The 27,236-nt window shown below is 46.0% G+C and overlaps 3 protein-coding genes across 7 annotated transcripts in view; 2 read left to right on the top strand and 1 right to left on the bottom strand.

Annotated features, from left to right (window-relative positions):
* Nucleotides 1-204: 204 nt before the first annotated feature.
* LGI3 (leucine rich repeat LGI family member 3) lies at nt 205-27,006 on the bottom strand. Of its 4 annotated transcripts, XM_056813686.1 has the most exons (9): nt 26,869-26,965; nt 19,085-19,192; nt 11,500-11,571; nt 9,480-9,551; nt 8,676-8,747; nt 8,447-8,518; nt 5,164-5,333; nt 4,632-4,796; nt 205-2,435 (listed from the first exon to the last, which is right to left on the bottom strand). In XM_056813686.1, the coding sequence occupies exons 4-9, from the start codon at nt 9,503-9,505 to the stop codon at nt 1,618-1,620; spliced, it is 1,323 nt and encodes a 440-aa protein (XP_056669664.1). In that variant the 5' UTR covers nt 9,506-9,551; nt 11,500-11,571; nt 19,085-19,192; nt 26,869-26,965; the 3' UTR covers nt 205-1,617. The 4 variants fall into 4 exon arrangements, with proteins under 4 accessions (XP_056669664.1, XP_016277629.2, XP_001381981.2 ...); XM_016422143.2 differs by lacking the exon at nt 19,085-19,192 and having other exon boundaries at nt 26,869-27,006; XM_001381944.4 differs by lacking the exons at nt 19,085-19,192; nt 26,869-26,965 and adding an exon at nt 13,263-17,428.
* Nucleotides 17,867-25,503, top strand: SFTPC (surfactant protein C). The gene is made up of 7 exons (XM_001373365.4): nt 17,867-17,948; nt 22,209-22,312; nt 23,498-23,656; nt 24,000-24,122; nt 24,491-24,601; nt 24,704-24,851; nt 25,295-25,503. Exons 2-6 carry the CDS (start codon nt 22,262-22,264, stop codon nt 24,839-24,841), a joined length of 582 nt encoding a protein of 193 aa, XP_001373402.1. The 5' UTR covers nt 17,867-17,948; nt 22,209-22,261; the 3' UTR covers nt 24,842-24,851; nt 25,295-25,503.
* Nucleotides 26,922-27,236, top strand: part of BMP1 (bone morphogenetic protein 1) — a 59,786-nt gene continuing 59,471 nt past the window's right edge. For both annotated transcript variants that reach the window (XR_008915576.1, XM_056813685.1), the window contains exon 1: nt 26,922-27,117. Coding sequence is in view for 1 of the 2 variants with exons in the window: in XM_056813685.1 (XP_056669663.1) it covers nt 26,922-27,117 (196 nt within the window). In the remaining variant the exon portion in view is untranslated. The remainder of the gene's footprint in view (nt 27,118-27,236) is intronic.

Raw genomic sequence — 27,236 nt, forward strand, 5'->3', positions numbered from 1 at the left:
CTAAAACAGAGGGGTGGACTGTCCCTGGGTGTGAGAGGCTGAATTTAGGGGGGAAAAAGGGGCGAGGAACCCTGAGGACTCGGGAAAGGCTGCTCAAACCTCCTGCAAATGAGTGTTGTTATTGCACTGGGCAGTGTAAGCTGGTCCTGGCACCATCTTGGATGAAGTCCCTTTGGACCTTGGCAATGAAACAAGAGACGCTGGAAAAGGTGACGGGTTTTATTGGAAGAAAGAGGTGAATCCGAGCGTTACACCTGAGCGGTGATATGGATTGATATCGTAGGTTCCTTGGGGTCCCCCGTGGAGGGCAGCCCCCTTTCTTTCACCACAACCCACCCCTGGGTTCCTCAAAGTGCCCAGAAGGTGGCAGCAGAAGCTTAACTCGTAGGTCCCCTCACCTTCAGGCTGCCAGCTCACACCTGGTCCTCCCCAAAGGGCACATGCTGAAAGGCTGTGTGTCAATTTGTAGTTAGTGGCAAAGGAGCCACCCAGAGCCCCAGGAGATCCCTAGGGTAGCCTGGGCCCTCTGGGTGCCCCATCTTCCAACGGTTCCCCCTCCTACCCAAGAAAAACCCAACCAGGGCAGCTCAGGATAAACAGATGGGCAGGCTCAAGGGAGAGGACAGATTGGTACTGAGCCAAGATGGAATCAGTGCTACCAGGCTCTAAATCATCTTCTGCCCCCAGGCAGGAGGGAACCCTGCATTTCACCAAGAGCTGGGAGATGGGTCAGCAGCACCAGGGGAAGCCTGGGGTTTATTATTGCTTTGGATGGGGAGTGAGGCTGGCTCCAGCTCCAAGGGAAGAGCGGGTACCATCATCTTTCTCCTCACTACCAGTGGGAAGAGGCACAGCTGTGGGGGAGCAGAGGCAGAATGGGCTGGGGTGGCCCGGGGCATTGCCACTTCAGGCCCCTCCTCACGGCAAACAGAAGGGAGGGAAGGGAGAGGAAGCCCTGTTAGGCAAAGCAGACACAACCAGTACATGTGTCTACAGGCGTGTGTGTGTGTGTCCCTAGGTACACTCACCCATGGGAACCAAAGCAGAGGCTGGTGTGTCTCTTTGGGTGTAACTGGGTGGCTGCCTTTGGCTGGGGGACATGGCTGAAGGGGGAAGGAAGGCTGACAGGATTCGAATGCAGAGCTAAGGAAGGGGTTAGCCACCTGAGAGCAGAAATGCTAACTGCATTAAATAAATACTCTGAGGCATCGACAGGAAAGCCTGGAAAGGCCAGAGAAAAGCACAGAGAGCCACTTCTATAGCACGGGAGCCCAAAAGAGATGCGGGCTGAACACAGAGTATTCCTACAAGAGAGGGTGAGAACAAAATGGGCTGTGCACATCTCTTGTGGGTGTTCTGATCCGCTTGGGAATGCGTACTGGCATGTTAGGTGTGTTGTGTATACTTGGGTTTAGGTCAGCTCTTGCAAATCAGACATGTGGTTGCATGTTACCAGGTGTGTCTTATGTGAACATGCATACTTCTGGGGCGTGTACACTCAAATGCATGTATGAACACTGGTTACATGTGTCTTCACATGCTTGTGTACATACTGACTACAAAGGACCCCTTGGCATCCATCTCTCCATGAAGGATCTCAGAACACATAGCACCTCCCTAGGCACTAAGATCTACCACAACATGGCGGTACACCAGGGTCTGCCCCTTGAAACTGGGTGCCAACAGCAGCTGGGCATCCCCCGCTGGCATGTAGCAGAAGGCCCGAGGGGCCTGAACCGCCAGCTCCTGGAAACGCACAAACTTCTGCCGCCCTTCATCCCACTGATAGATCTGAGTGAAGGAGAAGTCGCTGCCCAGGGCCAGGTAGCGCCGTTCCCCCACCAGGAAGGGCTGCAGAGCCAACGAACCTCGGGACGGCAGTGCTTGTACTTCCGAGAATCGAGTGCCCTCCCAGCGCAGGATCTTGGAGTCACCGATGTACCGGCTCAGGCAGAGATAGCTGTCGCGGCCGGCGCGGAAATGTTTGACGGCTTGGGCATCAGGTACCTGGGAAATCTCCCCCTGCGCCACAAACTGCTTCTGGGCTCTACTCCACTGGTAGATGACAGGAGCCTGGGAGCTGCTGGAAACGATCAACCGAGGCTTGCCCTCGCCATCAACAAACTCCAGGTCAGTGTCACGGTGCCAGGCATGCAGAGCCTGGTGGGAGTAAAAGCCATTCTGGTGCCATCGGTAGAGGCTAGTGGCTCCTGCCTTAGAGCTGTCAGCTATTGCAAAGAACCAGTCACCCTCAATGCGGAAGGCCTCGAGGTCATTGGGTTTCCGAACCCGTTCAGGGTCAATGTCCTGAAGTTTGTTGAAACGAGTGGTGTTTGGATCCCAATGGTAAATATAGGAGCCACCGAAGAGCTGAGCTGCCACCATGTACAACTGACCATCCACCACCAGGGGCTTACAGTGCACAGCTGAAGGTGCTGTTCATGGGAAGAGAAAGCAAGGCAGCATTATGAAGGCCATCCTTCTTCCCTTCCTTCTCCATAACAGCTCCCTCCTTTTTTTCCTTCCTTCCTTCCTTCCTTCCTTCCTTCCTTCCTTCCTTCCTTCCTTCCTTCCTTCCTTCCTTCCTTCCTTCCTTCCTCCCTCCCTTCTTTCCTTCTTTCCTCCCTTTCTCCCTCCCTCCCTTCCTTCCTTCCTTTGTCTCTTCTTCCTTCCTTCCTTCCTTCCTTCCTTCCTTCCTTCCTTCCTTCCTTTGTCTCTTCTTCCTTCCTTCCTTCCTTCCTTCTTTCCTTCCTTCCTTCTTTCCTCTCCTTCCTTCCTTCCTTCTTTCCTTCCTTCCTTCCTTCTTCCCTCCCTCCCTCTCTCTCTCTCTCCCTCTCTCACTTTCTCTCTCTCTCTCTCTCTCTCTCTCTCTCTCTCTCTCTCTCTCTCTCTCTCGCTCTCATTTCCCCCCTTTCTTTCAATACCTTTATCTTCTGACTTAGTGACTTAGTAGCAATTCTAAGACAAAAGAGTGGCAAGGTCTCTAGGAAATTGCATTTAAGTAACTTGCCCAGGGTCACACAATTGGGAAGTGTCTGAGGTCACATTTGAACCCAGGGCCTCTCTTTTCCAGGCCTGATGCTCTATCCATTGTGCTACTCAGCTGCTTCCCACACACTTTTCTGTAATCAGGGCATCATACCATCATCCTCACTGACCATCATTATTTTCTTATTGATTCATAGATGTGGTAGGGGCCGTGACTTCTAAGTCTCTAGATGCCCTGAAATGTCTAACATTGGGCAGGGCACAGAGTCCACATCCCATAATCATTGGTTAAGTGATAGATAGTTAGGAGGAAGTTAACAGTTTTGGAGAGAAGGGAAGGCTCATCCCAAAACCCCTTTGCAGGAATGCCATACAAACTAGGAAGCAAAGCAGCTGCGATTCATTGCATGAATGTATCAGAACGGTTCCATTAGAACATAACTTTCTTGAGGGCGAGAATTGCCTAACTTTTTGTATTTATTATTGTCCAGCACTCTTTGGACAATGCCTGGCACATGGTAAGTGTTTAGCCAGTCCTTCTTCATTCGTTATTCATGCACACATAGGCCTAGGTGGGGACACACCCTTATAAACACACGTAAGCAGGAACTTAGTAGCTATGCAATGACAAAACTTTACATGCATGAGTCCAAAATCTATCTCCAAACTAGCAATCCTTTTTCCAGGGATATGTAAAAAATGTCATTATTTTAAATTGCAAAGTTTAAATTCCTTTTGAGAAGAATTTTAGGTAAAGAAAGATGCAACCTCTCTGAATCCAGAAACTGAACTGTTGGAGAAGCCACCATGTAGAAGCCTCCAGATCACAAGCTGCACAAAAATGAACTTTGGGTGTGGTTGATTGAACATTTATTTGTATGTATACTTTAATGCCAGAAAGGGGACTGCCCTCTAACTGGCTTTTTGTCAATGTGTCCAGCAGTTATTGGTTTTGTTCTTCTCCTCATCCTCAAATTATTGTAATCTTTAAGTTGATTATGTTTTCATGATCCTTTTTGGGGAAACCTTTCCCAATAAGAATCAAACGGAGAAATGTAAAAATGGACTTGAATCCAGGACTTCAATCCCCAGAAGTCCTTGGTCCACTTCCCCAGAATGCTTTGTAATATCACTGAATTCTCACCTGGGCCGAGATCCAGAAGGGGTATTTAACCTGATTGGAAAGGCTTTTGTGGATCTTTTTCCTGTTTCCACTTGCAAGCAGATGTGGTTCTTTTCATAATGTAGGTGAGGTTGTCTAGGCACCTGGGCCTAGACACGTGCTTTCTTATCCTGTCTTTTCTTTAATCCTTAATCTTCAATAAACCTCTAAAAATATAATACTTCTTGCAGAGAAAAACTAATTTATATCTGCCTCAGCTTCCCCTAAATTTTAATCTTTACAGATAGGATCTATCACCCTCTTAACAGACCACATCTCTGCTACACTTGCCCTTTCCCCCCACCCGCGCTTTGAAAACTCACGCCATTTGGAGGACTACCACTTGTACTCCAACAGCCCACAGCCTGAAGCCCTCATCATTGAACCTTAGGGCTGTCCCATATAGTGTCAAGTGCAGAGGGCCACTGTACTGACTGGCATGCTGCCAGGAGTGCTGGAGGGAGGCTGGCTGCCCCTATACCTGGGATTCGGTCAAAATCACGGAGTTGACGTTCCACGTAATCCCACTTCAGGATGGTACAGGCACTGGCACTGGGCTGGGCCAGGGCTAAGTAGAGATCGCTGGCATAGAGAAAGGGTTCAGCCGACACTGCGGGGAACAGCAGAGTCTGGTACAGGACAAAATCTGTGAGGAGGAGAAACAGGCCATTGCAGAGGAGATGTAGGGTGAAGCTGGGAGAGGACCCATTAGCCCAGGGTCAGAGTAGGTTGAGATGAAAGGGGACAAAATGGATTTGGATGGGTTAATGAGAGGAAAGGCAGAGTGGAGTCAGTCAGGGTAAGAAGAGTAGAATTGAGGCAGGATGAGAAGGAAGGGAATGATGCATAGAAGGAAGGGATGTCTGGTGGTGACCCAATGCTGGAAGGGTAGCAAATGTAGGGATGCTTGATGGTGGGCCCAATAAGAGGAGTGGCCAAGGGATGCCATGGAAAGATGTTCATAGGTAAGGTTGCAGGAAAGGGGCTGTGGAGGTCCACAGGTTGTCTCCTACCAGTTGTGATACAGTCGAACTCTCTGAGTGGGAGGTCCTGCACCTTGTGCTCCTGAAATCGAGGAGGGCTAGAGCAGTAGATGGGAGCCACAGTAGTATTGGTGTTCGCCAGCCACTCCACCAACCACTTTACTTTGCAGTCACAATTCAGTGAGTTGCCCCGAAGGTCCCTGGTCAATGAGAGTGAGGGATTTGGGAGGGGAAGAGAGACATTTAGGAATCTGGCTCAAATCTAGAGACTCCTCAAAATTAGGTGTGTGGACCACTTCTGCTAAGCAAAGGGTCCTCCTGATTCTTCTCCTATTATTCTGTTCCTATTATCCAATGCCAAAAAACTCTCTCCTCAATTTTAGGGATTATTTCTTTGGATAAGTAATCATGAATATAGTTGAGCTTTCAATAGGTTCATTTGGGATCATCTTAATGGAGATTCAGAATCTGGAAAGAATGACAGAACTATAGAGCTGAGGGAGAGTCCAGCACTGAGATCTCCCAGCCTAGCAGCTGCCTTGGGCTGTTTCATCAAGCCCAGGGTTTATTCAGAGGAATATGGAGTGGAAGTAACAAGTTTCTGTGAAGAGAAACAAAGACTGAAATAACAATAGTACAAACAGACAACCAGATACATTTAAATCCTAGGATTTGATCCCATGGATCCCAGTTCAACTCCTTAATTTTACAGATGAGGAAACTGATATATGGTACAGTGAAAAGGGTACAGATTCGGAGTTCAAATCTTAATTCTGATACTAACTATATTATCTTTTATTCTTTTCTTTTTAAAATTTATAACCCTTACCTTCCATCTTAGAACTGATACAAGTATTGGTTCCAAGGCAGAAGAACAGTAAGGGTTAGGCAACGGGGATTAAGTGACTTGCCTAGGGTCACATAGCTAGGAAGCATCTGAGGTCACATCTGAACCCAGGTCCTCCCATCTGTGCCTAGCTCTCTATCCACTGAGCCCTGTATAAGGCATTTCAAAAGTTAACTCTAACTGTGCCTCTGTTTCCTTATCTATAAAAAGAAGATGTTGGACTGGATGTCCTCTGAGGACCCTTCCAGCTCTAAGTCTGTGATGCTGTGAAATTTAGAAGTTGTTCAAGCTCATAAAAGGAATCATAAATAACTGGAATTCACAGAGTGCTTTACATTGAGCTGGTGGCAGGCTCAGGGCTGGAGTCTAAACCTCCCAGGCTCGTACCCTTTAACCTATGCCATATGCCGTCATTGTCTTCCTCTTCTCCATGGAAGAGCCACAGAGAGCTTATAGGTATCTCTGTTTCCTGATGACTCAGTGTTATTTTGAAAATAACAGTTATACCCAGTACTGGGCTATTATGCAATGCTGACCTCAGGGGCTACAGAGACATAAAAGCCCCAGTAATAAGAGCTGGCATCCTGGATTTGCCAAGTGCTTTCCATTCATTATTTTTGCCCTGAAATAATCTGGTAAGGTAGGAACAGCAGGCTTTATCAACATTTGACAGAGGAAGAAGCTAAAGCATCAGAAAATTAGATTTGCCAAAATTCTCACAAGCCAGGAAGTGTCTGAGGCAAGAGCAAGACATATGTCTTCCTGATGCTTTGTTTCTAGGACACCATCCTTCTCTCTGGTCCTCACATATAACGTTCAACCCCTCATCTCCTTGCTTTTGCACCAGTCATCCTCTGTGCCCAGGATGCACTCCTTCTGACCTGTGTCTCATAGAACCTCTCTCTTCCTTTAAGAAACAGCTGACACCACTTTTGGCATGAAGCCTTTCCCAAGGGAGTGCCCTCCCTCCAAAATTCCCTTATACAGTTTCTAACTTGGTATTAATTTATATATATATATATATATATATATATGCACACACCTTCTGTATATGTTTTTGTTTGCATTGATTTCCCCTGTTAGAACAGGGAAACAAACTCCTTCTGAGACGGGGTTGTTTCATTCTTTGTACTTGTTCCTCTAGTGCCTAGTACAGTGCCTGGCATATAGTAGGTATTTAATAAATGTTTATTCCCTTTCATTTTCCAGCCCTCCCCAAAGGGAAATGAAGGCTATTCACACACATACCTCCTCCCATCATACCTTTTTACATTTTAATTTTTTTAAACCCTTACCTTCTGACTTAGAAACCATACTAAGTATTGCTTCCAAGGCAGAAGAGTGGTAAGGGTTAGGCAATGGGGGTCAAGTGACTTGCCCAGGATCACACAGCTAGGAGGTATCTAAGACCAGATTTGAACCTAGGACTGCCTGTCTCCATGCCTGGCTCTCTATCCACTGAGTGACCTAGTTGCCCCAACATCATAAATTTTAGACAAATTCATTAATGTCTCAGGGAATCCTTTGAAAACTTTATGAGCCACTGTTTCAAATCCTGGCCTAATCCTATCCTTTGCTGTTTCAAATCCTCTTCTAATCCTGTCCCCCAGGCCCCAACACCCACATTTGTCTATTTTTCTAGGTTTTATGATTCCCTCATCCCTTAACACTTCCCTTAAAGCAGTTCGTAAACGTGTGTGTGTGTGTGTGTGTGTGTGTGTGCCATGGACCTCTTTGGTAGGCTAGTAAAGCCTATGGACACTTTATCAGAATAACATTTTTAAATGTATGCAATAAAATACCTAGGATTGCAAAGGAAACTAATTATATTAAACTAGTTATATATACACATCTATATATGCATGTGGGTGTTATATATTTGTACTTATAGATGTATGTGCACACATGCATTCATGCATGCATTTACATGTATATAAGTGCATGTGTATTACATGTCGGTGTGTAGCTCACATATATCGTGTGTATTTATATATGCATGCACATGTGTATACACATGTGTTTATGTATGCATGAGCATTTACATGTATACACATTTATACACATGCATGTTTACACACATGTGTATATATTTGTGTGTACATGTATTGTAGGCATATATTTATGCTGTAGATGTGTGTTTGTATGTATATATTTATGTGTACGTGTTTTAGGTGCCTATATTTACGTTGTGTGTATATATTTGTGTGTACATATGTATTTGTGTGTATGTGTACATATTTATATGTGGTGTTTGTGTATACATGTGTGTTTGTGTGTATGTATATTTGTGTGTGTGCCTACATATTTGTGTGTGTATGTGTGTGTGTGTATAGATATTTATTTATATGAGATATATATTACAAGTTCACAGACCCCAAGTTAAGATCGCCTTCCCAGAAGGAAATCTCCCTCCCAGGCAAGAGATTCAAGGCAGGCTCATAAGAAGAGATGGGAAAAGGGCCTTACAAGTCACTCAGGATGTCCAAGGGCCGGAAGACATCTCTAGGTAGAGTCTGAAGATTATTATTGGCCAATGAGCTGCAAGGGAAAAAATACTTGAGTCACAGTCCGTCATCTAGAAGTTAGGAGAGCTAGTGGGGTTATTGGTCAACCGATCCACCTTTTTCTAGCCCCAGGGCTACCTGTTTGTAGGAAGCCCTGGGTAGTGGGGTGCCCGGTGGTGGGTTATACTCACAGGTGTGTCAACGACTTGAGTCCCCGGAAGGTGAACCTAGACAGCGCCCAGATGTCGTTGTTCTCAATGAAACTACAGAGAATAAGAGTCTTGAATTCAATCCTGGCAGACTTCTAGCCCCTAACCTTTACTTAAGCAAAGCTGCAGAACATAGTCTACCCCAGAAGCTAGGGCTGAAGCGTATGGGAATCTGGGCCCCTGGAGAGATGGCTAGGATGCTTTAGGGCGGTTCTTCTCCAGCTTTTTCTTTCTTTTTTTTTTCTTTTGCTTACAGCACAATATTCTTTGCCACGAGGAACCAAGGCATACTGCACATTTTAAGTTGGTAACAACAGTTCCTTGGCAGTCGGGGCTCCAGATCCATTAGGCAAGCCTTGGGCTTCCTCTGCTTCTCTTTACCCTCCCTTTACCTCCTGAGGACTCTCAGCAAGGGAGGTAACCCCTCTCCCCTCTTCTCCTCCTATTGAGTTGCTATTGTGACCTTTCCAAAGAGCAGACAGCCAAATACAGCTGGGGGTGAGGACTAGGGATTTTAAAGCACACCTAATGGAAACATCTGGAGGTGATACACCCTTTGTAAGAAACACTGGTTTAGCTATAGTTTTGTGCATGGTAGAAAAATAGATGGAATGATCCCTTGAGTTCCTTTCCAGCCCCATGTTTCATTGTCTGTCACCCTCTCACCTTCCATTCCCAACCTTCCTCATCCAACTTCCACTCAACCCCACCCAGTTCACCCAGTTCCCAGCTTCCTCCTCCTCCTTTGTTTTTGTTCCACCCTTCCTGCCTTTTCCTCCCACTCACAGGTACTGCAGATGGGATAGTCCCATGAAGGCATTGTCTCCGATCAGAGTGAACTTGTTGGAATTGAGTAACCTAGAAAAGGAGACAAAGAAGTTAGAACTCCCCGGGGGGGGGGGTCCGTTACCCCAAAGTCCCTTACTCCCCAAGGATTCTCTCTTTCCTCTAAGGAAGGACCTTCCCTATGCTTTAGCCACCACTATTCCCCACTCTACCCAGAGTCCTAGTCCAGAACTCCAATGGATTTGTTAATAGGGACCATCAAGGCTATTAAGGACAGTAAGGCACAATTGTGACAAAATGTATTGTACTAGATGGCACTTGGATTTTCCCCCCTCTCTACCACCTGCCACCCAAGGGTAAAAATAATGGAGAGTGTGTGGAGCTTTCTTTTGTCAAAGATGGATATCTCTGGATCCCAAGCTATTTCCACTTTCCTTTCACCAGAGACTCTCCTTTCCTCTTTCTATTGACTATCATCTAGCACATAACTGAACGAAGCTTTGGTTTGAGAGTACCATACAGATCTAATCATTTTCCAGAATCTTCTGATACTCAGTTAACTCTGCAAAGGTTCAAAAAATTGAACTATGGGTACTTAAACCTCTTCTGTGTCATGGACCCCTTTTTAAGGTTTTAAAGTAATTGAAGAAAATACTAAATTTAAAGCTACAAGTTAATGAAAATAAAGATGACATTTTTCCCATAGATGTCTACAGAGCCCCTGAAATCTATTCCTGACCCCTTAAGGGCTATGATTGTTCAATCCTGTGCAACTATACATGACCCCATGAACATTGTCCATGATACTGGAATGCTTTGTCATTTCCTTCTCTAGTGTGTCTCTGTTTTATAGATGAACAACTAAGGCAAATAGAGGTTAAGTGACTTACTCAGAGGTCACACTGCTAGTAAAGTGTCTGAGGCCACATTTGAATTTAGATCTTCTTGACCCCAGAACTGATGCTCTGTGCCACCTAGCTGCTCAGGTTAATAATTCCTAAACGAAATAGTCCCTTCTAAGTGCTTTTTCTCAGGATAAAAATATATCCCCACCTCGGATACAGAAATCATTCTGTTAGCCAATAATTTTGACTGCTTTATTTTCTGCCTTCTTCCTTCTAAGTTGTCATTTCTTGCTTCTGAAGCAGCTAGGTAGTGCTTGGACTGAAGTCAAAAAGAACTGAGTTCATATACTAGTTCAAATAATAGTACTTCCCAGAGTTGTTGTTTGGATTAAAAGAGATAAAATTTGTAAAGTGTCTGATCTATAGTAAGCACTTAATAAAAATTTTTTGTTCTTTCTTCTGTCCATCTGAATTGAAATCCAGTGGAAAATAAGAATTGTTCACACACACACACACACACACACACACACACACACACACACACACACACACACACACACCCCATACACATACTTCCCTCTGCCATGCATTTTAGACAAGCCCATTAATGAATGGAAGAGTTTTCTGGGAACTTTGAGCCTCTCTAGGGTTGGTGAACTTGATTTTTAAAAAATGATTTTTGATAATTGTATTTGTAATCCTATGCATTTTATTTACTTCTTTTAAACAAAAAATTTCTAAAATAGGATCCATAGGCTTTAAAAGATGGCTAAAGGGGTCCACAACACAAAAACAAAAAGATAAGAACTCCTGTTCTATGTCCTGACCTCCAAGACTGTCAGTCTCCATTGCATTCCATCCTTCTTCCACTCTACATACTCAGGCTAAATTGTTGCCTTTATCAAAGGCCCTGTCCTTATCTGGGTCTTGGGTCCACCCACTATTGGCTTCTGGTTGAAATACTATTCTCAGAGCGAAAACCAACTCAGCCAAAAAAGACTGGGCTCTGATCCTAGAGATCCCTTCTCTGGTTCTTGGTCTCTCTGTTCCTGCTTCCAGGTGAATATCCCCTTGTGTTTTTGTGACAGCATCCACAGAAGGATCAAAACTATAGCCTCTCCTAATAATCTCCCAAGCCCCAAGATTGCCTGGTGATAGATAGGATTGGTCCGTACAAGAACTGAAGGAGTGGCAGATGAGAGAAAGCTCCATCGTGGATCTCTGAGAAGGCGGCATTGACCAGTGTCCTGTGGGGAAGGCATTTGGATTAGGGAATAGAGTGAGCAGCAGGTATTATGATGGGGGGAAGAGGGGGAGTGAGGAGATTTAGCTCAGTCTTTTACTCCAATGAGCAGTTTCTCTACTTTCCCCAACTGAAACTTTTTTTTCCCTAGACACCATTTTGGGTCAATGTGTACCCTTCCCCATTGATTTTACTTTATTTGTTCACATCTCCCATGGTGATCCTTTTCTCCCAATCCTGTGACCTCAAATCCCAGCTTCCCTTTCTTGATATTTACATCTCTCCCAAAGTCACTTAGATGCAATCCTTTACCCCCAATCCAGTGTGATATTCAGCCCATCTCTGAAGACTCACTTCTGCCCTCTCTGCTCCCCCACACCCCCAATCCTTCCTTACTTCCTCACCCTCTTCTCTTCAATAAGTCATATGCTATTCTTATCACCCACACCCATCAGGAAGGAGCTATTGCATCATCATGAACAAACATTTTCATGCCTACTATGTACAAGGTCCTCCAAGCCCTGTGCTAACCCCTAGAGATATAAATAATAATAACTGACATTAATCTATATTAAGGAGCAAGAGTGGTGCAATGGATAGAGCTCCAAATATGGAGTGAAGAAAATCTAAGTTCAAATGTGACTTTAGACACTTACTAGGGGTATAACCCTGGGCAAGTCATTTAATCTCTCTTTGCCTCAGTTTCTTTGGCTGTGAAATGAGGCTAATAACATCACCTACTTCTTGAGGTTGTTGTGAGATGTTTATAAAGTGCTTTGCAAAACCTTAAGGTGACATATAAATGCTGCTATTATTATCGTGGCATTTTAAGGCTCAAAAAATACTTTTGATTACATGATCTCATTTGATCTTCACAATCTGAGATAAGGACTTCAGATTATTGCTGTCCTAAATGAAGAAACCAAGACAACTTGAGACTACAACAAAGTGCTCTCTTTTCTCAAGGAGCTTTAACTCTGAATGTCCTAGTAGCCAAGGGGTTAACTGTGGCCCCGATTCTAACTGTAATGCTGGCGATTCAGCTCATAGACAGAGAACGGCTGATATGTTGGATTGCATTGACCAGCATCGATGCCAAGGAACAGAACAGGGCTGTAATTTCTCTCCCTAGAGCCCCACTGTGGAGTTGATTCCATGGGCAGGCATGCAGGAGGGGCATACACACATCTTCACCAAAGGAATACACATGCTTGTGTGGACATATACTCCTGGCCCAGGGGGCCTTGCATATTTGCTCATGTTTGGTGATGATATACATATTGGATACATACTCTTGCTTTTTTTTCCCCCAGACATGCTTGCTGGACCCATTCACCCAACTTTCAGCAAGCACGGGAAGGCACTGGGCTGCATCCTGGAGATATAAAGATTTTTAAAAATGTCACAGCCCCTACCTTTAAAGAGCTGCTTCCTTGCTACCTACCTCCTGTTTCTGAGGGATTGGAATGACAAGGCATCATGCTTATCCCTCTCTGAGGTCAGGCACCCTCTTGAGAAACTCCGGATCCCCTCCCCCACCCCAGCTTCCCCAATGGTCTCTCCTTTTTTTCCTCTCCACATCTTTTGCCTGCTCCTAGAAATATGCACTTTCTAGAACCCAAGTCTGTGCCTGTTGTGTCCCCATCATCTCTGGTCTTTCCCTCCATCCCCCTTTCCCGTGGACCAGGCACTCACAAGGAGATGACTTCAGTGGGCAGGTTCTTGGGCACAGCCTTGGAGTCAACGCAGAAGGCAGTGTCCCGGGTACAGGAACAGCTGGGTGGGCATGGGGGAGTTTTGGGGGGCCTCTTGGCACCCCCCAGTAAGACCAGGCAGAAGCCTAGCAAGGACAGCCCCAGCAGACGATGCCCAGATCCCTGCGGCAATGCCCACAGCCCCAACATGGCTGCAAAGAGAGATTGCCCCCTTCCCTCCTCACCCACTAGCAATGCCACACCAAAAGCTGGTCCCCCACAGGCTCCAAAGGCCCCCAAAGGATGCCAGCGTCCCAGGCTGGCACCTCCCCCTGCAGCTCGGATCACTGCCCAGTGGCCGCAGCTGAGAACTCCCAGGCAGCTGGATCCTCCCTCTATCTCCCTCCCTCAGCCCCTGGCAGCCCAGCAGCTCCTGCTGTTCTTGCCCCCCCCCCCCCCTCCCTTTCCCCCTGCCCCTAGCTGTGCTCTCCAGCTTTTCAGCCTCTCCCTCCCAGCCGCCGCTCTGCGCTGCCACGCTGCAGTCTCCTTTCCCCTTGTTCGGGGAGAAGCAAGTGCAGAGTGCGCCGCACTCGGGGACCAGCTGGGCCAGGGGTGGGGTTGGAAGAGACTGCGGCGGGGACAGCGCGTGGAGGGAGGAGGGAAGGAGGGAAGGAGGGAGGGCTCTCAGAGTTAGGGAGACCGGCGGGGGGTGGGGCGGGGAGGAGGGGGCTGCCGGGAAGGGATCTTGCTGCAGTATGTGGGAAAGCAGGTGCCTCAGGACTGCGTGTAGCTGAACCTTTCTCCCCCAGGTCATACATTTGGGTCCTGCGTCTTCTCACGCGTTAATGCCCGTGAGTGCGGGTGGACATGCTTATCTTCTCTTCGGGAGTACATGTGTACATGGATGTATGCATGTGCTCTCGGTTGTGTGTGTGGGCTTTGTGCACGCATGTTGATGTGGGCATAATGATATCTATATATGTTCGGTCATGTCCCTGTGTGTGCTGACCTGGCCTCCAAATGGATTAGAAGAACGTCCCTTTTTTGCCCCTTTGGTTTACAAACACTTTCTTTGCAAGCAGCTTGATGAGGCAGGCGGTGTAAGTATTCATAGCCCCGCTTTAGAACCAAGGAATGAGACTCAGAGAAATTAGGTGACTTGCCCAGGTTCACTTAACTACTAAGTGTGAGACTCAATCAACAAGAATTTGTTGTTGTTAGTCTTGTCGGATCTTTGACCCGTGGACAATACATAGCTCAGATGCTGTCCATCATGAAGTTTTCTTGGCAAAGATACTGGAGTGGTTTGCCATTTCCTTCTCCAGTGGATTAAAGGAAACAGAGGTTAAGTGACTTGTCCAGAATCACACAGCTAGCATGTATATATTTGAGGCCACATTTGAACCCCGGATTTCCTGACTACAGACCTCTATCCACTGAGTCACATAGCTGCCTGAGAGTATTACTTTTTAAAAACCCTTACTTTGTCTTAGAATCCATCTGTTCCCAGGCAGAAGATAGGTCAGAACTAGGGAATTGGAGTTAAGTGACTTGCCTAGGGTCACATAGCTAAGAAGTTTCTGAGGTCTGATTTGAACCCAGGACCTCCCAAGAAGTATTTAGTAAGCACCTATGATCAGCCAGGCGCTGCTCTATATACTGCAAGTATACAAATACAATGAATGAAGTGATCTTTTCTCCAATAGGGTTTACATTCTAGCAGAAGAGACAAGGATTGCATAACTCTGTCTCTATATGTAAGTAGATTCAGAATGATTATAAAGAGGCAAGTAACAAAATATATGCTGATAAAGAGGAGTATTAACAAAGGTGGTGTTAAAATTGTATCTTGAAGGAAGGGAAGGATTCCATAGGACTGAGATGAGGAGGGAACTCATTCCAGGAATGGGGTAATGCCCACAGCCAGTGCAAAGGATGGTGTCAAGTGTGAGAGACCAAGAGAAGGCCATTTTGACAGAAAAGAAGCATGAGGAAGGGGAAGCAATGTACAGACCTGGAAACCCAGTTTGGAACAGGGCTGGGAAAAAAATATGACCCCCAAAAGTTCTTGTCTCTGGGTCCAGTGTTCTTTCTACTATTTCTCCCATGCCTCTACAGTTTCTATATTCTACAGAATGCCCATGATGGCTTGTGTGTGTGGTTTCTTTGGCCTGTTTGAGAATGTATGGAATGGGTACTGAGGCAACTGGGTGGAGTGCATATGTATGTTCATGTGTGTGCTGCTGAATGAAATACGCCTTTGTTCAATGGGCACGAGTGAGTAGGCTAGAGGACACAGTCCTTGCTGTTCAGGACATGTGGAATCTGGAATATTCCTGACTCCCCCCCCCCCCATCCAGCTAATAGTTTTATTAAAGCCAAGGGTTCTCATAGCTAGAGATAAGCGTGCTTGAGTATGCAATTATTTCCTCCCTATTTGGAACCTTCTTAAAAGAGAATATCTGACCTAAGCAAAGACACTTTACTCTGGAACAGGTGGCTTCTCTTTCTTCTAGTCCCTAGTCCAGGGACTAGCCCAGGCCACCCCTGAACCATCCTGTGCCCAGTCAGTATTGTAGGATTCCAATACAATTCCTCCCTGCTTCTGCCTCACAGACACACAGGCTAAGCTTTTGCCTTTAATAAGATGGGGTTACCCCATGGCATCACTGTCAACCCATCTGCTGGTGCCCTACTCACTCTGCTCTTGCCCACTTGTGTGATGAGAAGTAGTGGGAGGGGGGCTGGGGATTGGGGCAGCTGGGCTTCCCACCACTGGTCCCTGGCACAGCCCTGCCCAGCATACAAAGGGCAGAGTGAGAGCCGCCCCACCCCCTGTTGATAGAAAGAAGAGGGAGGAGGTAAAAAGGGTAGGCTCCCTGGTGTCATCCATCCCAGAGAAGACATAGTGGGAGTCATCTGAGAGACAGGCAAGAAATTCTTAAAGTCCAGGGAAACAGGATTACTGGATCCTTTTCTCAACTAGTGGAGAAGGGCAGTAACAGTCCAGAGAAGACCCTAACCTAAGACTTCAATGAAAGAAAAATGCAAAGGACATTTATGCCACCACTTCTGGGGGCATAATTCTTTACCTTTGTATTGAACTTTAAATTATTTATTTTTATAAGTATCTGTTATCTAGTTCCCTCCTATGATATACCCTCTCCTGAATAGTTATCTTTTTAAAAAACCTAAAAATATAAACCTCATAACAGATATATATGTTCCAGCAAACAAATTCTAATTCCTTCATTGATCATGTCCAAAAAACCTCATCTCTCATTTCATACCTTGAATCTGTCTCTTACCTCTTTGACAGGAGGTTGGAAGTATGCTTCATCATCTTTCCTCTGGAACTTAATTAATCATTTCATTGATTAGAGTTCTAAAGTCTTTCAAAGTTATTTTTCCTCTCTAATATTGCTGTTATTGTGTAAATTATCCTCCTAGTTCCTGCTCACTTCACTCTGGATCAGTTCATACACATCTTCTCAGTTTCCTCGGAAACAGTTGGTTTTGTCACGTATGGCACAATAATATTCCATTGAAGTCATATGCCACAATTTGTTTAGCCATTCCCAGTAGGAAGGCACCCCTCTAGTCTCTAGTCTGGGGCTAGTTTTGACTTATAGGTTCTTTTCCTTTTTCTTTGATCTCTTCAGAATATAGGCCTAGTAGTGACATATCAGGGTCAAGGAGTATGCACAGTTTAGTAACTTCGGGGGCATAGTTCCATTGCTTTCCAGAATATCTGGACCAATTAAAAACTCCACTAATAATGTACTAATATGACTATTTTCCTGAAGCCCCACCAACATTTGTACTGACCTTTACAATCTTCAAAGCACTTTCTTCCATTACATTTGATCCTCACACTCACTCTTTGAGGATTAGGAGAGCAGGTGTTATTATTTATAGATTAAAGAGGTATGAAACCAGGTCAGAGATGTGACATGACTCGCCCAGGTTTATACAGCTAGTAAGTGGTAGAGCCAAAACTAGAACCCAAGCATCCTGATTCTTCAGCCTTCTTCCCACTATCCTACCTCTATGCTGTCTCGGACTTCCTCCACCCTTGGTTCTATCCATTCCAGATTGTAGAAGGCATCAATGTAAAACAGGCAAAAGATTCACTAGAAAGAGCTGAACCATTTTGTGTTATGATTCTCTATGGTAATGAAGCCTATGGATCCTTTCTCAGAATAATGTTTTTAAATAAAAATTTAAAAATAAATAATATAATATATAATAAATAATTTAAAAATTAAGTTTAAAAGTTAAGGATTACAAAAGAAACAAAAGGCTGGTAAAGCTAAAGATGAAATATTTTTCCTATCCAAGCTCATGGATCCCCTGAATTCTATCCAAGCATTCTTTGGGAATCTGTGGACAGCAGATTAAGGACCCTTAGGAACCTAAATTAGAAATAATAGATGGTCAGCAAACACTATTATAGAAATAACTGCTGGGATTTGGTTACCCCATTTCATCACCATGTCAATCCATCAAACATTCATTCATTAAGGGAGTATTGTGAGGACCCATCATATGTAAGGCAGTATGCTATAGCTCAATGAACAACTTGAAAATTTTCCTATTTTTCAGGATCCCATGATCTAACTGGAGAGCCAAGATTAACATACATGAAAATGATATCCAACAATATAAAATAGTGAATGGTGCTAAGGTCAGTGGTCTTCAAATTCTCAAAGTTCATTCGGGTGTTTTGGAATTGACTGAGAAAGTTTTTTGGGAAGGGGAGTTTTACCCAGATCATGAAGGATAAGTCAGATTCAGGACATGATGAAGGGGATAAAAATGACTGAAGAATAGAGTTCATGTTATCGGGGTAATAGGAGATAATTCTGGGAAGGTAGGTTGGGTTTGGGAGGTATAGAACCTTGAATGTTAGTAGGAAGTTCCTTTCATCAGTCCTCCAGAAATCTCCAAGCCCATTAAAATGTTAGTAGCTATTCTCAGAGAAAGAGGAAAATATTTTTTCCATCTGTTTTCTACAAGGTAATGGATTTAAGAGTTTGTGATATCTACTATTCACTTGAAACCTTGACAGGAAGAAGGTAGGATCATGGTCTTAGAGTAAGAAGGCATCTTATAGGTCATGGAGTCCAACACCTCTAGATTTTATAGATGAAGAAACTAAAGTCTAGGAAGGTCAAGTGAATTATTTGTCCAGGGTCACATAGATGGTAAAATGAAGAGTCAGATTCAATATTAAGAAGAATAATGACCTAGAGGGGACAGAAACTTGCCTAGACTCTTCCAACGATATGAAGGATTCAAGACAATAAATTCATAGTCTAATAATTTATGCTGCAACATCCCCTCCCCAACACCATCTGACTGGAATTCCCCAGAACAAGCTTTTATACAACAGTAAAGCTCAGGGTACTCCCTGGGTCAAGGCCCTCCGGCCCCTAGAGATGCCCACAGGGTCCCCGAGATGCCTTTGGTTCTCCTTGGCTTTCCAGTTGGCCCAGTGCCCCACCTGGCTCCTGCCCAATGCCCGTGAGTCAGCTGATCAATTGCAATGTTGCCAGGACAACTGGGGGAAGAGGCCCTGGGGAGCTGGCAAGGGTGGGCACTGCAGGCAGGCAGGCTCCCAGCTTCTGGCACCTGGACATGGCTGAAGCAATATTATTGGGAGGGCAGGGAGTATAAAGCTATTTTTCTTCTTCTATTTTTTCTCCCTTCTAACTCCCCCTCCTCCTGCTCTCAACCTTCTCCTGGGACATTTTTCTAAATAGAGACATGAGCAAATATTTAAAGGGGTAGTTGGAGGATTGAGAATGAGGAGCAAACAACCTTTTCCTCTCCTTCGAAGCTCTTCTGAAACCTCTTAGACCCTCTCAGCAGCCAGGAATCCAATTAGTTGCACAACCTTAAGGGTCTAAGTGTACTCCAGTTGGGGGTCTAGGTGAAAGAGACATGTGCATGTGAGGCCAAGGGAACAGGGTGTCAATTTTTTAATCTAAATGAATTCAGGAAAAGTTGGATATGGCAAGATAAGAGGTGGGAATTGGGGAAAGGTCTGGAGGTTGGAAAACTAAGTGGCTAGGAAGCAGTTAGAGATGTCAGAACAAAAGATAGAGGTAAGGTATGAGGAAGAAGTTAGGAGGGGATGATTTAGGATTGGGAGAAATATGTCAAGGAATCTAAGCAGAAAATGAAGATGGAGTGACAGAAGAATAGCCACCATAGGAAAGGAAGGCTAGGCGGGGATTTTACATTTAGAATACAGAAGCATCAATCTGTCACTCTCCCTTGTTAATTGCTTTTGGGGGAATAGGAAAATACAAAAATAACACATTAATATAGGGGTTTAAAGTTGGCAGAGTCTTACTTATCTGTTTTGATCCTTACAATAACTCCATGAGAGGAGTGCTATTGTTATCCTTATTTCACAAATGAAGAAACTGACATTTGGGATAAGTAATTTTCTCAGGACAGTACAGCTAGTAAGGCAGGATTCTAATCTAGCACTTTCTAGCTCCTTTGACTACACCATGAAACCATGAACCCATGCCAGACACTAGGCCATCCCCAGAAACTTTGGCCTAGGGCAGCCATAGGGTTAGGGAAACAGGGAATATACATGTTAAGGTAGGACCCTCCCTATCTGTCTAATTCCTAGCCACCCTTCAAGGACCAAGTCAAGTCCTACCTCTTCCATGGAGCCTTTTCCTAATTACTATCCCATACCAGGTGGACAGAGCACCAGGTCTGAAATCAGGAAGTCTCGAGTTCAAATCCAGCCTCAGTCATCTGCTAGCTATGAGATCCTGGACAAGTCACTTACCCCTGTTTGCTTCAATTTCCCTATGTGTAAAATAAATAGGAGAAGGAAATGATAAATCACTCTAGTATCTTTGCCAAGAAAATCCCAAATGGGGTCACAAAGAATCAGACACCACTAAATATCAAAGTTGATCTCATCCTCTCAACTGCTTTACCATTTGCTTGCATACTGGTACTCACTAACTGGGATGGACAATTATTTGGTGGCATTGCAGGTTGATACTTAACTGTGTGTGTGTCTGTGTTCCTTGCTTGCTGAGCCCCTCTGGGACAGACATTCTGCCTTCTCTCTCCTTTATACCTCCCTCAGCACTTAGTAGTATATCTATATATATCACAGGAGGCATGTGATAAATTATACCCCTCTAGTATTATAAACAAGATACAGGATCTGAGGAAGATAGCCTGAAGTGATAAAAGGAGTGTTGGACTTAGAAGACCTGAGTTTGAATCTTGACTCTGATATTTACTAATTTCATTTGAGGTGGCTCAGTGGCTAGAGCGTTAGGCTTGGAACTCAGGAGGTCATGGGTTCAAATTTCAATCCAGACATTTACTAGCTGTGTAATCCTGGGCAGGTCATATAACCTCTGTCTGCCTCAGTTTCCTCATCTGTAAAATACAAATAATAATTATACCTATTTCCCAGGATTGCAGTGAGTACAAAATTAAATGTTTTTAAGGTGCTTTGCAAACCTTAAAGTGTTATATAAATGCTGGTTGTTGGTACTGCTGTTACTACTGCTGCCTCTGCGACTATCACCAACACTACTGTTACTGTTACTATTACTTCTACTCTTGCTTCTGTTACTGTTGCTACAGCTACTATTTGTTTTTTAATTGTTATTTTGTTTTGGGGTTTTTGTTAAATCTTACCCTAAGGCAGAAGAACAGTAACAGCTAAACAGTGAGGATTAAGTGACTTGGAGGGTGACAAAGCTAGGAAGGATCTGAGCTTACATTTGAACTCAAGACCTCCCCATCTCTAGGCCTGGCTCTCTATCCACTGAGCTACCCAGCTGCCCTACTGCTACTAGTAGTACCACTAGTACTAGTACTACAACAACAACAACAATACCTACTTGAGCCTTGGCTTCCTTTTTCTGCAAAATGGGGATAATGGTAAGAGCACTACTTATCTCATAAGGCTTGTAAGATAGCCCTTTCCATAATCTTTCCTTCAAGGGATTGTTTAGAGGGTTCCAAATCTAGTTGGGCAACCAAGAATGACATACAGGAAGCCACTGGCAGATGAGAAAAGAAAATGGATCACTAGGTTCCCCCATCAAAGGTAATTTAGCATCTTAAAGAGCTGAAAAGACCTTTTGGATTCCCAGGGTTTTAGGATTTAGACTTTAGATTACATCCAGTCTAATCACTGAGGCCCAGAAGAGAGAAGTCACTTGTCCAAGGTTACCTTTGAAATAGGCAGCAAAGGAAGGATTCAAATCCAGACCCTCATTCCAAATTCAAGGTGTTGGGTGCCTTCATTATTATAGGATAAGTTCAGTGTTCAATGACTCAAGAAGAGAGTTATATAAAGTGGGGGGGGGAGTGGACAAGGAGTAGGTATGGTGGAGGATGAGAATCTGACCAATGGGGGGAACTTGGAACTTCCTTTCCAATGAGTCTAATGCCCGGATAGCACCCCTGCACCCAGTAGTGCTTTGGGATTCTGCATCCCTAAGAGACTATTTCTAGTGCAAAGCCTTTGAGAATTTGGGTGGTGGACAAACAAATAGGGAAAGTTATGGAAATCCAGATATGCCAGGGACCCTGCTACCCGAGCTTCCCAGCTCTGGAAGAACAGGGCAGTGCCCCAAAGGCTGAAGAACAGAGGCAGTTGCCAACAGGAAGGGCAGAAAGAACAGAAGAGACACCCCTGGTGGGTGGAACAGATTACTTAAGGCCAAGTTTACTCAGCTTGAACTAGATGCCTGTTTGCAGTGCCCTAGAGGGTTTTTGTGTCCCAGGGTGAGAGCCCTTAGGGCACGCAAAATCTGAATTATCAGAGGCTTTGATTCTGGAGGGTCAGGAACAAACAGGCTTCAAAGCCAAAGGTTTGGCTTAAGTCCTGAAATTCAGGAACCGCCCCCCCCCATGACCTCCATTGTCCATTATATTATATAAGGTCCCTGGACCAGGAGGCTGGAGGTGTGAGGAAAAGGAAGAACTTCAAGCAACATGGATGTGGGCACCAAAGAGGCCCTGATGGAGAGTGCACTGCCACCCCCGGTAAGAAAGGGTTTGGGGAGGATGAGAAGGGAATCCCCAGCTAGGAGGCTACAGTACAATAGGACTAAGACTCTCCATCTACACTCACAAACCCATACCCTAGGCTAGGGTTTGACCCCAGAAACCTGGCATTGATCTTGACTTGGGGCAACCAGAGGGGTAGAGGGGTGGGGGACACAGGGAATATGTGTCATGACTTACAGCATTCCCTTCCTGCCTAATTCCTATCCATCCTTCAAGGTTAAGTCCTACCTCCTGTATGAAGCCCTACCCCTTTTAACCATCCCTTCCTGATTTCTCCCTCCTTTCAACTCCTATTCTGTCTACTATCTGGGATAATCATTTTGTTCCACTTTGTGTTGATAGTTATCTCCTCATGTGTGTGTGTTCTCAGCTAGGCTGAAAGAGACAGATTCTATTTTCTATCTCCTTTATATCCTTTTCAGCACCTTAGCAGAACAGAGTAAAGCAGGAATGTGATCATTCCTTGGTGGTTGGTCAATCAACACCCACATGTCTTTGGAAGCCTGTTTACATAGGGTAAAAGAGTGGGCAACCTCAGGTTTAGGGACAGAAAAGCAGAAAAGAAAAAAGAAAAAAAAAGAGCCATTGAAGAATCTTTTCTAAAAACACAGAAGGGAAAGGAAGCCAGAAGGAACTATAGACAAGCAGGACAGCTTTGAAATGTACAATTTGAATGATCATATACTTTTTTTAAATGCTTACTTTCTGTCTTAGAATCAATCCTGTGTATTAGTTCTAAGAAGTGCCACAAGGACTAGGCAATTGGAGTTAAGTGATTTGCCCAGGTTCACATAGCTAGGAAGTGTCAGAGGCCAGTTTGGAACCAAGGACTTCCCACCTCTAGGCCTGGCTTTCAATCTACTGAGCTACCTAGCTGTCCCCTGATCATATTCTTTAAATGAAAGCAAGCTGTGTATAATAGTGATCTGTAATTTCATGTTCAATCTTTTTTTCTATACTGTATGTATAGTTCAAGACCCATTTTATTTGGTGTTCTTAAAGTTCAGAATTAAAGTAATTTTATTTAAAAAGAGAAAAATGGGCATCATTGCTGAACAACATAAGTGGCCAGATGGCAATGTGGGCAGGTGGGGTAGGGAGTAATGCAGACATGATTCCTAACTTTGACCTTGATTTCCTTGGCCCCTCTTCCCACACCAGGACTACTCTGCCACCCCTCAAGGAAGGTTTAAAATCCCCTGCTGCCCTCTGCCCCTCAAGCGGCTGCTCATCATCGTGGTGGTTGTGGTTTTGGTGGTGGTCGTTATAGTAGGGGCCCTGCTCATGGGGCTTCATATGAGTCAGAAACACACGGAGATGGTAAGGGGGTATTGGAGGGGAGGGCAGTTTGGAAATGGCCTGGCAGAATGGGCAGGGAGGACTATGAAGATGAAATTTGGTTTGGGATGATGAGGTGGGCATTATGAGAGCAGAGTTGGCACACCCCCACCTCCACCTCCCCTCTTCACCAGCCCTGATGCTCTACTCACTTCATTCTCTGTGGATAGCAGGAATGGAGGTGGGCACTGTCCTCAGAACAGGCAGAGGTGGCATGTGGGGAAAGTACTTGGGTTTGGGAATGGACCCCAAAAGGATAAAAAAAGGAAAAAGGCCACATGAAAAGGGAGGAGGGCATGGCAGAACTGACAGTCTAATTCTCTAGGTCCTGGAGATGAGCATGGGGGGGTCAGACATCCAGCAGCGCCTGGCCCTCAACAGGCACGAGGGAGCCATCTCAACCTTCTCCATTGGTTCTTCTGGCACTGTGGTGTATGATTACTATCGGGTATGCAAGAAATGCCTCAGGGCTGGTATGGGGTTCTGGGCAGGGGTGGGGCAAGAAGGGATTCACCAGATTGACTGGAAGGCGGGGTTCCCATATCTCTGGAGCATGTTTAGGATTTAGCATAGGTGCAAACATGTCTGAACACCAGCCTCCACCCTTATGCCCCACTCTAAGGCTGTACCTCCTCCACACCCCATTCTGGGGTGCTGTTAGTTCTGATCAGCCTCCACTGCTGGTTCTCACAGCCCACTAGATGGAAAGAGTCAAACTCTGAGCCCTCAAAGATGCTAGACTGAGGGTTTGTTGAGGGGGAGGTTGTAGGGAAGGGAGAAACTTTCTTCAGTTGACTCTTTGCCTTCCATGTTCAGCTCTTAATTGCGTATAAGCCTGCCCTGGGTGCCACCTGTTACTTCACTCAAATGGCTCCCGAGGATATCCCCAGCCTTGATGTTATCACCCGAAAATTTCAGAATCATTTGGTGAGTGAGTGGTGCACCCCATTTCCATTGTACAGTAGGCACATTAGGTTTTTGTAGCCAATATCAATCATACTCCACCCTCGGGGGAATGTCTTTTCTTAGGCTAAACCTTCTTTGCCCACTGCTAACCTGGATCAGGAGGAGGACTCCCATGCCAGCTCAGAGTCCCAGGTGGACCCTGCCTTCCTGGGTACTACTATGAACGTTCTTTGTGGTGAAGTGCCTGCATACTACATTTAAGGACCATCCGGTGAGCAAGGGGAGAGGGGCAGGTTCTGGGAGGGCAAAACTAAATTGAACCAAGGGAATTATTGAAAGCATGACATTATGTCTGTATCTTCCAAGGGGCACTGAACTTGGATGAACCACATATGGGGTAAAAGTGGAGAAGATGGAGATGTACTGTGCTTTGGAAAGCCTAGAAATGGGGGGATGGGAGTGAGGGGGAGGAGTTGAGATTTTCCCCTCCCCTTCCTCTGGAAAGGAATCTTAGGAGTCATTAAACACCCTCATTTTACAGATGAGGAAACTGAGGCACCAGGAGATTAAAGAACATGCCTAGGGTCACAGCTACTAAATACCTAAACCTAAGTCTTCCTGACTCCAAATACAAATTCAAGACTCTATGTATTTATTCTACGCTGGCTCTCATGGTAACCCCCTCCCATGGTAACTAGTGTCTTTGCTTTCTAGGTTCTGAGCTGCCAAGGGGCCAGAAGAAGAGCTCCTGCCTGGCTGGTTCCCGATTTTGAAGAAGGTTATAGTTTGCAAGGAGAGAAAAGGAGAGGGAAGGACGGTGTGGAGTGAGGGGAAGAAGCATGTTTGGTGGGTGGGGCTGCTTCTGCTACAAAAAGAATAAAATTACTCTATGAGCTCTTTGAAAAGCTCTTTCTCATGAAAAACCTGAGTGAATTTCTTCCTGCCTGTCAGCCCACTACTTCCCTCTGTGACCAGAGCCCTGGGAACTTGGCGAGTAAGGAGTGGCGTTCCTAACGTAGGGTTGGGAAAGACGGTTGGCAGATAGAAGGAGGGAACAGAGAGCTGCCCCCTCCACTCCGGGGAACGTGACTCCTGTCCCAGACACGAGTGGGGGCGTAGCTAAGACTTGGGAGCAATCAGCTGGACTGTAGCGCCCTCCGGTGGCAATTTCAGGAATGGCCTTTCTCCATGAAAAGAGGACGAGTTTGCTAGAGAGAGAAAGAAAAAGAAACCAAAGGGACTAAAAGGGGGGGGGGAGGTGAGAAGAGGGAGACAGAGAAAGACATATATATATATAAATAAATATACATATACATATAGATATATAAATAGATATAGATATACAAAAGGGCGGGGGGTGAGGATAAAGGGAAAGACATACAGACACAGACAGAGAAGAAAGAGAGGAGAGGAAGAGACAGAAACAAGACAGACAGAGACAGAAAGACAGGAAAGAAAACGGAGAGGAATAGAGGCAGGAGAGAAGAGGCAGAAGGGAGAAAGTGAAGAGTTTCTGCAGGAGCTGTGGCTGGGGGGTTCAAGTTGGGAGGAGCTTCTTTTTCGGGGTCAATGTCTTGGGGCTTCTTGGCACCAAAGGGACACCCCATGGAGAAACTCCACCACTAGGAGGCACCCCCGTCCCCCGGAGCTTATACCCCCTAAGTGAACTCCATCCCGGGGCCACATCGCGTTGCTTTTTCTCCACCTCCCGCACCCCACGCGTGCCCCTCGGTGCCCGGGGCTCCCTTTTCTCCTAGGCCTGAGCGGGTGGAGCCAGCAGTAGCAGTAGCAGCAACTGCAACAGTGGTGGTGGTGGCAGCGGTCAGAACCCCCCACACACACACAGACACGCGTGGAGGGGGCCCCCCTCCCGACTCCCCGGCGGGAGGGACCGCGACCGCCCGCGGGCCGGCTTGCTGCTTCCCCGCCTCCGACTGGCCCAATTCCCGGGGCTGAGCACAGTCCGGGCCCCGAGGGGGGCTGAGCTCCGAGCGAAAACACGCCCTCCGGCGAGCTCATTTCCCTAAAAGAAAAAAAAAGAGGAAAAAAAAGAGGGGGGAGGAAGAGAGGGAGAGAAAAGCAAGGGCCGGAGAGGGAGAAAGAAGGGGGAGAGAAATTGAGAAAGGGGGTGGACGGGAAGAGAGGGAGGAGGAGAGGAGGGGAAGAGATAGGAGAGGAGGGAGAGAGGGAGGGGTAGAGAGAAATCGGAGAAAGGGAGGGTGAAAGGGAGAAAGAGAAGAGGAAAAAATCCCTCCCTTCTCCTTCCATTCCTCCTCTTCCCCTCCTACCTTCTCCGCTAGCTCGGGCTCGGTCCCGGCCCCGTAGCCGCATCCCAGACAGCATGCCCGGCTCAGCCGCTCGCCCGCCCCTGCTGCTGCTGCTGCAGCTGCTGCTGCCGCCGCTGCTATCCCTGCTGCTGCTGCTGTTGCTGCTGCCCCCGCGCCCGGTCGGGGCGCTGGACTTGGCCGATTACACCTATGACCTGGGTGAAGAGGAGGACCCTGAGCCCCTGAACTACAAAGACCCCTGCAAAGCCGGTAAGTGCGCCCCGCACCCCCAGCCATCAGGGGATTGAACTGGGGGGGGGGGGGAGGGCAGGCCTGGAGCTGAGGGGGGGCAGTAAGAGTCGGGGGCTGGGGGGAGTATGAGAGAGGAG

The sequence above is a fragment of the Monodelphis domestica genome, chromosome 1 (assembly GCF_027887165.1).
Source record: "Monodelphis domestica isolate mMonDom1 chromosome 1, mMonDom1.pri, whole genome shotgun sequence".
Classification (NCBI taxonomy): domain Eukaryota; kingdom Metazoa; phylum Chordata; class Mammalia; order Didelphimorphia; family Didelphidae; genus Monodelphis; species Monodelphis domestica.

Bases quoted from the DNA above. Each gene is read 5' to 3' on its own strand.
- LGI3 (XM_001381944.4), bottom strand. From the start codon at position 13,471: ATGTTGGGGCTGTGGGCATTGCCGCAGGGATCTGGGCATCGTCTGCTG. The intron at 9,552-11,499 runs GTACGGACCAAT...CTCCTTTTCTAG, and splicing joins CTGCCACTCCTTCAGTTCTT to GTTACTCAATTCCAACAAGT. The intron at 8,519-8,675 runs GTGAGTATAACC...TTTCCCTTGCAG, and splicing joins CTCAAGTCGTTGACACACCT to CTCATTGGCCAATAATAATC.
- SFTPC (XM_001373365.4), top strand. From the start codon at position 22,262: ATGGATGTGGGCACCAAAGAGGCCCTGATGGAGAGTGCACTGCCACCC. The intron at 22,313-23,497 runs GTAAGAAAGGGT...TTCCCACACCAG, and splicing joins AGAGTGCACTGCCACCCCCG to GACTACTCTGCCACCCCTCA. The intron at 24,123-24,490 runs GTATGCAAGAAA...TTCCATGTTCAG, and splicing joins TGGTGTATGATTACTATCGG to CTCTTAATTGCGTATAAGCC.